The sequence below is a fragment of the Citrus clementina genome, unplaced genomic scaffold (assembly GCF_000493195.1).
Source record: "Citrus clementina cultivar Clemenules unplaced genomic scaffold, Citrus_clementina_v1.0 scaffold_2, whole genome shotgun sequence".
Lineage (NCBI taxonomy): Eukaryota > Viridiplantae > Streptophyta > Magnoliopsida > Sapindales > Rutaceae > Citrus > Citrus x clementina.
Window position 1 is genome coordinate 29,448,393 of NW_006262688.1, and position 11,861 is coordinate 29,460,253.

Below are 11,861 nucleotides of genomic sequence, written 5' to 3' on the forward strand. Positions count from 1 at the left end.
TCTATTTAAAAAGGTATTTATTTATTTTTTAAATTAAATTACTTAATTGACTTAATTTCAATTGATTAAGTTACTGTTTTAATTTGTTTTTTCAACTTAGTGAAAATTTCCAATCACTAAGTTATTAAACCAATTTTTAAAACTTTTTGCTTAATTTAAAAGTCTGAACGACCCATTAAAAAATATTCTCTAAAATATCATCATCTCATTGATTTATTTTCATCCTCATTTAAATAAAACTTACTAATTAACAATTTAGTGTTATTATTCATTGTCATAACTTGTGATAATATTTTTAGATTATTATTATTTTTACCTTTTAATATTTTTCAAATTAACATGATTTATCTCTACAAATTTTTATGAATATTTTTTTATATGATACATCATGAGCTACAGTAAAATTAATTAACATGTTCTAATTTAGACTTGAACCTGAATTAGATTATAATAAAATACTATTTTATTTGTGTTCTTTGAGATGCTTATTGTTTATTTAATATTTCATATCTATAAAGGCACAAATATAAAAATAATGATTTTCAGTTTTTTTTTAAGTTAAAACAAAAAGCAACTTAATACTTATTATCATAGATTTAGACAAAAAGAAAAATAAAAAAATATATCATTCAAATTTAAACATTTAACTCTATTTAAAATTCAAATTAATTTAGATTTATTTTGATTTCATATGAAAAAGCAAATGACATCTAAGTATACGGTCATTCCTGAACACAGAGGGATTTATGTGTAACAAAAATAGTTTGTATCACCATTTTTAAACATAAAAAGAGTCTGTATATCTTTCAAAAAAATTTATTTTATCTTAAAAAAATTTATGTGACTATTTTTGAAAAATGATGATCTCATTGACTACTCAGTCAAACTTAGAAAGTATTGGCGCCCTTTTTCCCAACGTAACATGAACAAGCAGACAGCAAGTGTGAATGATTTGAAAAGATCAACCCAAACCTAAGTGTGAACGAATGTCATTTTCAAATTTCAAGTCAACTTGCTTTTATTTTTGACAAGAAATCGATAAAGCAATAATAAAAAAAATTCTAATAATGAATGAAAGTGTCTCAACACCGTATAACCGTGGCTACAATCACAAATTTTGTCGCGTTTTTCAGTTCTGAATGACGTATTTTAAGCTAAACAGGATGAATATTTTTTCAAATGTGATGAAAAGCTAAGAAAAAAGATATTTTGTTTTGTTTGTTTGTTTGTTTGTTTCCTCTTTACGCAGCCAAAACGACTGTCATTTAGCTTTGGGACCTTCTTTTCCCTGTCGTATGGAAAACGGTAACAGAGAGAGACCAACAAATGAGAAAGGAAGAAAGAAGTAACAAAGTCTTCTTGACTAAACCCATTGATTTTTCCCGGGAAGTTCTTGTCTTTGTTGCTATAAAAGAAAACAATGGATTAATTGTTAACTGCAGAGGGCTCTTCACATTTTCAGTACTGTTAAACAACTTCTTGTTCTTTAACTGCTTCCCTTTCTGTTAGTCAGCATTCTTGTATTCTTTATGCTTCAACATCTTTATCTGATGCTAAGGTGTGTATTTACCATTTTCCTATCTGGGTTATTGAAACTTACTTCTGATATTGAGTGAGTTGTAGTACTAAATTATTTGCTTTCAGCTACTTTCTCCCATTCTTGAATCTTGAATTAGTTTATTTTAGCTTCAGCGCCAAGTTTGTGAAAATTCTCCATTAATTGTTATTTCTTTCCTGTATAAGCTGCGCGCATGGCTTTGATGAATAAAGATGCTACAATTTTTGCACATACCATGACTGTGCTGCTGGTGATTTTGTTTTGTGGTAATGTAAGGCTAAGCCTTGCCACTTTGAATGATATTGAGTGCTTGAAATCCGTTAAGAATTCTCTTGAAGACCCCTTCAACTACTTGACCACTTCTTGGAATTTCAACAATAATACTGAAGGCTTCATTTGCCAATTTACTGGCGTTGATTGTTGGCACCCTGATGAGAACAAAGTTCTCAATATCCGCCTCTCAGATATGGGACTTAAGGGTCAGTTCCCCCGTGGCATCGAAAGGTGCACTAGCCTGACTGGCTTAGATCTTTCCAGCAACAAGCTATCTGGGTCAATTCCTTCTAATATTTCCAGTAGACTCAAGTACGTGACATCTCTCGATCTCTCATCCAACAGTCTTTCCGGTGAAATCCCATCAGGTCTAGCAAATTGTACCTTTTTGAATGTACTTAAACTGAATAACAATCGATTTACTGGAAAAATTCCCCCGCAACTTGGTCTACTTAATCGGATCAAGACATTTAGTGTTGCCAGCAATCTGTTGACAGGGCCAGTCCCTTCATTTGCAAATGTTAATTTCACAGCCGAGGACTATGCCAACAATTCTGGGCTTTGTGGAAAGCCTTTGAATCCCTGCCCAGGTGGTCCAAAGAAGTCTCGTGCTGGTATCATTGCTGCAGCAGCTGCTGCTGGGGTAACTTTTACTGCTCTTGTTGTGGGTATTTTTCTGTATTGCTTCATGCGTGGTGTGTACGTTAAGAAGAAGGAAGATGACCCTGAGGGCAACAAATGGGCAAAAAGCATAAAAGGAACAAAGGGCATCAAGGCAAGTTATTATCCCATTCAATTCAATACTTTACTCTTTATCACTCTCTGTCACGTATTTTTGGATTTAGTTATTAAAATACCATTTGCGGATATACACATAGAATATTGCCGAATTTGCTGTGGTTTTGACATTTATTGACAGAGAAGATAAATTTATTGTTCTCAGGTTTCAGCATTTGAGAAGTCAGTTGAAAAAATGAGGTTGAGCGATCTTATGACGGCGACTAATAGCTTTAGCAAAAACAACATCATTGGGACAGGAAGAACGGGGGCAACGTACATAGCGATGCTTCCAGGTGGTTGTTTCACAATGATCAAGAGGTTGGAAGAGTCTCAGCATTCTGAGAAAGAATTTTTGTCTGAAATCAATACTCTAGGGAGCGTTAGACACCGCAACTTGGTTCCTCTTTTGGGTTTTTGCATGGCAAAGAAGGAAAGACTTTTGGTGTACAGTTACCTGGAAAATGGGACACTTTACGATAAACTACATCCAGCAGAACACGAGGTCATGCACATGGACTGGCCTTTGAGGCTCCGAATTGCAATTGGATCAGCTAGAGGTCTGGCATGGCTTCATCACAACTGTAACCCTCGGATTATACATAGAAACATAAGCTCTAAATGCATTCTGTTGGATGGTGATTTTGAACCGAAGTTGTCTGATTTTGGCCTTGCAAGGCTTATGAACCCAGTTGACACTCATTTGAGTACTTTTGTCAATGGGGAGTTTGGAGATTTAGGTTATGTTGCTCCTGAATATCCACGGACGCTGGTAGCCACCCCAAAGGGGGATGTTTATAGCTTTGGAGTTGTTCTCCTGGAACTGATCACAGGTGAGAGACCAACTCATTTAACTAATGCCCCTGAGAGCTTCAAGGGAAGTTTAGTGGAGTGGATCATTCTTCTGAACACTAACTCTTCTCTGGAAACTGCAATTGACAAGTCCCTGCTTGGAAATGGTTTTGATGGTGAACTCCACCAATTTCTTAGGGTTGCTTGTAACTGTGTGTTGCCAACTCCAAAGGAGAGACACACCATGTTTGAAGTGTATCAGCTTCTCAGAGCCATTGGGGAGAGGTATCATTTCACAACTGATGATGAGATCATGCTGCCATCTAACACAGGCGATCCCAATTTTCCTGATGAACTTATTGTTGCTTACACGTAATTTTATGCATGGCGTTGGTATTTATTAAGTTCAATACAATGACGAAAGGTGTTTTTAAGATATTTGGTTTTTCTTTTTTTATAATAGCCGAAATGATGTAAAATTTATTCATATATTCAGCAGGATATTTATACAAAGTATGAACAATCTTTAGTAGCTTGCCTATGTTTCAACTACTAACTGTATATATAGTCAACTAGGATGCTGAAGCTCTGCTGTATACATAAAAGTTCTCCTTTGGCCTTGTGACTGATTATTGATGCAAAAAATGTTGCTTTCTGCAGTGACTGTAATCATTTTGGCATTCTCTTTAGCGTTGTAAATTTCCAATTAGTGTACTGTGTATGGCGGCTTATCCTCATGTTTGCTGAAGCATTATGGTTGCTTTGTAACTGAGTAATGAATAATGCAAACTTTCAATTAGTTGGAAATTTGGACTGCACTATAGAATAGTAATAGAACTAATTTATCAGTAATTAAAAATTATATATGATACATAATTACACATGTTCCTAAGGATGAAAATATGATAATTCTACTAATATTATGGTCTTTTTTTCTCTAGGAAATAGATGCAAACTGTCTTAAATTTCATCTAGCACAATGACAACCTCTATCTGAATTCTGAACTTCCAAACATTGATCTGCTCCTTACGAAACTTAAGAGTCAATTGGAAAAATTAAATTAAGTCTTTCCTTCTAGATATAGGTGTTAACCAACTGTTAAGAATAGTCCAAGGAAAACAAATCCTTCTTAAGATAGTTTGGCAAGGGAAGCAGCAAAATCTCCAGTTGTTTATAAAGGTAGAGGATATCCGCGTAGATACGTGGAATCCACACCCGACTCTCGCACCAATGCAACTCTCCCAGTCCGAGCCACCTTCAACAAAGAATAAATCACTCTAAAAATACATACAATACTATAAACAAGCTGTGCACTGTCAATTTTAATAAATGAAAGTAATGAAGTGAAATCCACAAAGAGTATCACCAAGCAATAAAGACAAGAAAAACTTATTCAACTTCCTCCCTGATAACAATGTGGATAGTATTGAAAAACGTAGCAGAAAAACTTGAAACAAGGCACAGACCTCACAAATTCCATAGGGCTCTAATAACCGCTGCAATGCAATAATTTTGTTTAAATCACCTGTAAGCTGAAAAGAGAATATGAAAGAGTAAAGTGTTACTTAAACTGCAAGAAATGAAAATTAGGGTGAAAACAGATAGCAGAGTCGATTGCATAAATTTGGAGGACCAATGAAAAATCTGTCAGAAACAACATACTTAAACTGCTACTCTGGTTTCATTATCATATGAAAAGTTAAAACTGATGAGAAATGCCCCCACCCCCACAGAACAACAGAAGAGGAGAAGATAAAAATAATAATAATAATAAACTAACTCCCCATGATAGATCTGTCTATATTTTAGGAAATAAAAAAAATTAATTTATTTCAGAAAGCAAAATTAACACTAGACCCCTTCCCAATTGAGACTGACCAAAAATTTAGGCATTCCCAAGTTCCACTTTCACCCCAAAATTGGTAGCTTATTGATCGAAATCCAACTGAGAGATAGGATATATGATCATTGGAACATAGTTACTAAGATTTTAGTTTAAAGGTATATAGATAACAATTAGGTACTGCACCATATAAAATCAGTCACAGACTTCTCATTTTCATGATAGCGAATCAAAAAACAAGAAGATATTGTTAATAGGGTTTACCTCAAGAGTAATTGTATGATCAGAAACGTCAACTGCTCTGGCCCGGAATATTTTGGCAGTGTCAAGGACATCCCTCCTAGCAGCAGTATTTACAGCAATTTTTATTAATATCAGCTCTCGCTCGGCAAATGGCAAGTGAGTTATATCTTGAACCTGAATAAAAAAACCACCATTGTCATCCATTTGTTCATCCAGATTTACAAACTTGGAATGCAATTGTAGATATCAAAAGAAAACACGTAGTGGCCGTCTAAAAATATTGACTACTTGGTACTAAAATCAGTATGAGGGCACTGGTCTGAAATTCACGTTATATAGAAGAATTTATTTATAAAAAAAAAGATGAATAAACAAAAATTAAATCAGATTCCAACTACAGTCACACTGCTCCTTTATTAAGTCTTTTTCTGTTTCACCAGTAAATGCTTTAAAAAGCTACTTCTCAAGAAATAAATAAACCAAGTAATTTCAAGTTAAAGCATGTACAAACCCAAGAATAGTTGGAGGAACTTGATGAATTGAATTCAAAAAGATGAGTAACAGAACCCCCAAGAAAGGTTTATAGAAGATACATTTTACTCAGCAATAAAAGCTTCGGACATCACTGCACCCTGTGGATGACTCAACACAATTGCTTCCATATTCAAGAGTTTCTTCTCCCTCCCTCCCCTCCCCCCCCCCCCCTTTTTTCTCTCTCACGTGTTTGTAATATAATACCAATATTATAGAATCTGCGCCCTAAGCACGAATATGTATAGAAAAACTGAGTAGTTTGCTTACATCCAAATATTTTTAACAATGATAGAAGTTTTGACAAAAAAATTTGCTTCCATTTTCCACAGACTAACTATTCAAGATCTAACATATTTGCATAATGTGCTCTTTCTTGTCCTTTTCAGAGAGGTCATTCAGTCACATGAAGTTTGAAGCAGAATTAGTGTAAATCCAGTGTGAAAATTGATTTTAATTTAATGTTTAATGTTTTAAATGAAATAGGATTCAAGTTGAAATTTTTAATATTATGAAGCGGATCTAGGTTTCAACTAAAAATTTTCAATTCCATCAATACACACACTCTTTTCTGAGAAATAAAGAAATGGAGAGAAAGGAGAAAAAGAAGAAGAAGATGTGATTCCAAATCCTCCATGCTTTAAAGTCAATTATCTATTTGGTTCTAGAAAATTATGGAATTAAATAATCATAAAACATTTGAGCTCACTGCAAATGCTTTTGAGTCAGAATTTTTTAGGAAGGTATAAATTGAGCACTGCTTACCTCGTGGAGATCTATTAGCTTGTGCAATAGCTGAACCAACTTGCCAATTGACTCATCAGTTCCAGGAACAACAGTTGTGATGCGAGAAAGACCCTCCTTTTCAGCAGGCCCCACAGCAAGACTCTGAAATTAAGTGAAAAAAACAAATCACCACATTAATAAGATGAGATGTTTTTAACGAATAGTGATAGGATCACAAGTTATTTGATATGACCTGAATGTTGTAACCTCTTCGTGATATAACCCCGGTAACAATGTTGAGAACACCAGGAGTGTTATTCACGAGCATAGATAAAGTGTGTGACCGGAGGCCACTTGGCTGTACCAATGCATGAAGCACATTAAGTAATGCAGAACATGTATCGACATAGAGAACAACCCATAAGTCCAGAGACATGGACATCTTACATCTTCATCATAGAGAATACCCCAATGGGCATCAAGAACTTGATTTGCTGAAAAGTCATCATAAGGCTCCACAGGATATACATCACCCTTCCAAAGAGAAAAGAGAACTGTATATAGACTGCCCGATAAGATAGAACATGATCTATGCTGAAGATATAAAACAAGCAGATACCACAAAGAAGAATAGGGAACAATCATGCAATTGCAGCTTGGTAAAGATAAAGAATATATACCCTTGAGGATGTATCGACATTTGCATTTCCATTTAGAGACTGATTAGTTTCTGGTATAACAATACCAGTTCGCTTTTTCTCTTCAAGATCTGGATAAGAGGCTGCTGAAAAGTTCCAAAAGGGAGCAGTATCACCCAGTTTTTCCCGTCTCAGTGCAATCTGTAAATAGAACCAATTTCAACTTCATAACACAAAACTGCATCACAATGGATAGCCACTGTAGTAAAAAAAAAACATTATTATTACACTTCGATACTTAGATGCTTTGAAAGGCAATTGTGCCATTTCAACAAACAAATCATCAATGGCTGCAAGGGTGGAAAAAAATAAAAATGAAAAGAAAGGATGCCAAACAATCCCACAGAAGTAATATTTTTTTTCTTTTTAAATTCAGTCTGTGAAGTAAAAAGGGATGAGAATTATTTAAGAAGCAGAAATTAGATTGGATGTCATGGAAATAGAAAACTAGTTTTATTACTTAATTTCGTTATTGTCTGTCCTGGTATTGGAAAAAATTCATAGCTATCAACTTACACATAGGAAACGTTTAGTAGCTTGTACGTGTGCTATTTATTGATTTATAATGTGGTTATAATATTCTGTCAATTGATTTTTTTTTTTTTTAGCAGTTTACACATTTTTGCAAAATTTCATGAATAAATCATAGGTAATTAGGAAAAGAAGAGTTCTCGTATTTTTTCAGAACTTCAAAATTGGTTTTTTTTTCCAATATAAATCTAAAATGGAATGCGGTTTTCTATAGATTGATATCTTTTGGAATAAGAAAGGATACATGCTGCTGATAAATAGGTTTGCTGGATGTGTTTTTTTATATTAAAAAAAAAACAGAATTGATCCTCTTTCTTGTTTTTTCAGGCATCCAGTCCCCATATATATCTCCTTTCTTTTAACTTTCAATAATATAAATCTCTTTGTTTCTAATCATATCATTTGGTGTTGGGGGGGGTGGGGGGGGGGGGGGGGGGGAACTGAGAAAGAAAGAAAGAAAGGAGAGAGAGAGAGAGAGAGGATGCAACAAGTATGGACATTATACCTTTCCAGTTCTTGCAAGTTCTTTTATGCCAAACTTGCTTAGGTTTCTCTGAACAGCTACCATCTTCCCAGGGTCCCCAGTGACCTAGATATCAAAAGGACATCTAATGATAGAAAGTAATTGGAACAACAAAGCAATTAAAATCCACCTAAGAAGCTTTTGCATATATCTCATCCAATCACGTTAATTTGTTATAAAGGATCAACCAAACATTCAACGGCAACAAAGGCAGCCTAAAGAAATAAATTGAAATAGCACACAAGTTGCAATGATATGAAATAATGTCTAAAAAGCGTGCTTACTATGCCTAAAAATATACAAAATGATTCTATTCTTGCAAAAGCAAGAAAGAAGAAAACTCACAGAATTTGCAGTAAGTACGAGACTATAACTGAATTATACAAGCAGTAAAATGCACAAGGATCTGGAAAATGCTACCTCAATGGTCAGGGCATGTTCTGAGATATCTACTACTTTTGCTCTGAAGATGTCCACCAACCACATGATCTAAATGTTAAGGTCCCCAGGAGTCAGGACAAATTAGTTGCTTCAATGCAGATACAAAATTGAAATCAAATTAAAGAAAATTTCCCATCACCTATAACGTATAAAATGATCATTTACTTGCATAAATAGTATTCCATTACAGAAACAATATTATTTATGAAACAGTGACAAACATTAGGTACTCCTTATAATTCAATGTCCACAAAGACAGAATTGTATGCAGATATGCAAAACATGTGCCAAACTTTAGTGAGATCCATCATTCCACCTTTTGAAAGCCGCATACAGTTTAAGGAATATCGACTCCTTGACGGCATAAAGTATTGAATATGCAAAAATAATAAATAATTATCCAATTAAAAAGGGTGGCCAAAACATAATTTTCTACTCTACCAACATTGTATTTGTATAAGAATATCATCACTGTGCCAAACAAAGATATATACTCTTCAGCCAATTACTAGAACAGCTTTCCTTTTCAGGGCGGAAGAATCCTTGCAGAATAGAATCTGCCAGAAGATTGATTTTGTGATTTAAATTATTCTTATGAAGAATGCATAAAGAAGCATATAGAATTGTTACCTCAGGCCAGGTACTAGTATCACCATTAAGTTTTATAAGCATCAGTTCACGCTCTACATGTGGCTCATTTGAGATGTCTTCTACCTGTTGCATCATTTTATCTTCTGATTAGAGGCAAGTACATAAGCCAATAAATGTAAGAAAATTAAAGGGTTAACATAGGATAATCTTAAACCTTTATGACGTTCACAAGCTTGTTAAGTTGTTCCACAACTTGTCGCAAAACCCTTTCAGTTCCAGACACAACTATGGTAAAGAGAGCCTTGTCCACATTCAAACCGACAGCAAGGGACTCAATGTTGTAACCACGCCTAGCGAAAACACCAGCAATTCTGTTTATTATTCCACTCTCGTCACCAACAAACACTGAAATTGTGTGGCGTTTCACCCTGGATTAAATGAAAAATGAGTTAGAACCAGAAGTAAACATAATAGGCATGCTCACTAGAAGTACGAAAGGAATGAAGAAGTTATTGAAGTTTCTCTCCACAACTCCTTCCTTTAAGATTGATGACAAACTCACTCTGAGATAGAAATTAGAATCAATCAACAGACAAAATAATCAAGATAATCAATTAAATGGCTACCTCATGAATCAAATATCACTATCTGTACGGTCAAATTCATAATTAGTTCCACATTAACAAACTATAAACAAATTAATAGATAATGAGAATTACAATCAGGTTTCTCCTATGCTCAATCCATCATCAAGATATTCACAAAGACAAATTTTAACTTACGTTCAGTTCACACCCAGACAGGACTTGATTTCAGAATATTAACCATCTCACTTTCCAAAACTACATGTATTTATTTCTAATTCTATCCCTTCTTGTTTTCCATTTAGCAATTCAATCATCCCCAACCTATTTAAATTCCTGTATTTACAAACATACTAATATTAGATGTCCAATATTGAATAACATGGAGATTATTACTTGGCAGAGCAGCAATCTTACAGAATAGGAGATATAGATTAAAAAAATATTGCACCAAAATTACACAAAGATTAAATAAACCTCGTCTAAATATTTCAATAGATGGATATCTTAAACATAGAAAAGTAAATTAACAAGATAGCTGACTCATCAACTTCCACGAACGGTTATTAGGTAAGCATAGTAATAGATATCATGGGTAGTTGACATAAATTTGACTGTTCAGCAAAAAGAGTAAAATACAACAGAAATAAAAATTCCAAAGCCACCACTAAATCCAGAAAATCGAATGAACAAACCAAAAAATACCCACGTGATAGCAATACGAACCCAATAAGAAATCCTCATTGCCAACAACAAGAAATCCTCATTACCAACCACATTCATCATTCAAAATAAACAAAAATAAATAAATAAACAATTCTCAAATGCAAAACAGACAGAAGCAATAGTGAGAGAAGAGGGGACAAGGAAAAAAAACTGAAGGGGAACAATGCTCACTTGGAAGCAGTGATAGGAGGCACGGACTGAGTAACAGGGAGAGCATTGTTAGAACTGCTGCCGCTAGCAGTGACCAATTGGAGTTTCTTTGAAGAGACTTCAGCAGAACTGCTGAAACTAGTCCTCCCTTGCGATGGTGGCCTCCAAAACAGCACAAAATCACAGCTTTTGGTGATAAAACAGTGACTCAAATTCAGTTTCGGGTAGGGCGTCATAGTAGCCGCCATTATTATTAGCCAGAGAGAAGTTCACAGCAGACAGCAGCATTAACAACTATCTACTAGTAGTGGCATATGAACACCTTCCGTTTACAGAATGGACACTTATAACTTATAAATTTATGGGATAATTTCAGAAACTTCCCTTAAGATTACAATAACTACGCAACTACCCCAACGGTCCTAATCTAAGTGCTTGGATGTGAGTTATCTGCCCTGAACGAAGAGACAAACTGGAGAGTCAGGGAGTGTTTGTTTTATAGTTTAATCCCTTATGGTACGTTTACTTTCCGGATTAGTGAATCGGAATCCGAAATCAGAAAGATTAATAATATTTACTTCACAAATATGGAGCGGAATTAGAATAGTGGGGCCCATTACTATTTGAGAATAGGGAATGAGAGATTGATTTACATGATGAGGTGGGAATGAGTCTCACATTTCCAGGATTGACCATTTTATCCTCCTCTAAAATTAAAAATGTTCATTTTGTCCTCTTTTATAAGTAATTAATTTTATATTATAATTTACAAAATAATATAATATGATTAATTAATATATAAATATATTATTAACTATAATTATTAAAAATTATAGTTCTTGAATAAATAATCACAATAATTAATATATTATT

The 11,861-nt window shown here is 34.2% G+C and overlaps 2 protein-coding genes across 5 annotated transcripts; one reads left to right on the plus strand and one right to left on the minus strand.

Annotated features, from left to right (window-relative positions):
- Positions 1 to 1,457: 1,457 nt before the first annotated feature.
- On the plus strand, positions 1,458 to 3,794 carry LOC18050610 (probably inactive leucine-rich repeat receptor-like protein kinase At5g48380). Its single transcript, XM_024190183.1, has 3 exons — positions 1,458 to 1,558; positions 1,744 to 2,606; positions 2,775 to 3,794. Exons 2-3 carry the CDS (start codon positions 1,752 to 1,754, stop codon positions 3,774 to 3,776), a joined length of 1,857 nt encoding a protein of 618 aa, XP_024045951.1. The 5' UTR covers positions 1,458 to 1,558; positions 1,744 to 1,751; the 3' UTR covers positions 3,777 to 3,794.
- Positions 3,795 to 3,869: 75 nt separating this feature from the next.
- On the minus strand, positions 3,870 to 11,455 carry LOC18050611 (acetolactate synthase small subunit 1, chloroplastic). Of its 4 annotated transcripts, none has more exons than XM_006448461.2 (12): positions 11,010 to 11,452; positions 9,743 to 9,956; positions 9,568 to 9,651; positions 8,917 to 8,985; positions 8,479 to 8,562; positions 7,425 to 7,583; positions 7,192 to 7,278; positions 6,998 to 7,102; positions 6,784 to 6,906; positions 5,509 to 5,661; positions 4,868 to 4,933; positions 3,870 to 4,168 (listed from the first exon to the last, which is right to left on the minus strand). In XM_006448461.2, exons 1-12 carry the CDS (start codon positions 11,234 to 11,236, stop codon positions 4,070 to 4,072), a joined length of 1,470 nt encoding a protein of 489 aa, XP_006448524.1. In that variant the 5' UTR covers positions 11,237 to 11,452; the 3' UTR covers positions 3,870 to 4,069. The 4 variants fall into 4 exon arrangements, with proteins under 4 accessions (XP_006448524.1, XP_024045952.1, XP_024045953.1 ...); XM_006448462.2 differs by lacking the exon at positions 3,870 to 4,168 and adding an exon at positions 4,224 to 4,656 and having other exon boundaries at positions 11,010 to 11,451; XM_024190184.1 differs by lacking the exon at positions 8,917 to 8,985.
- Positions 11,456 to 11,861: the final 406 nt, after the last annotated feature.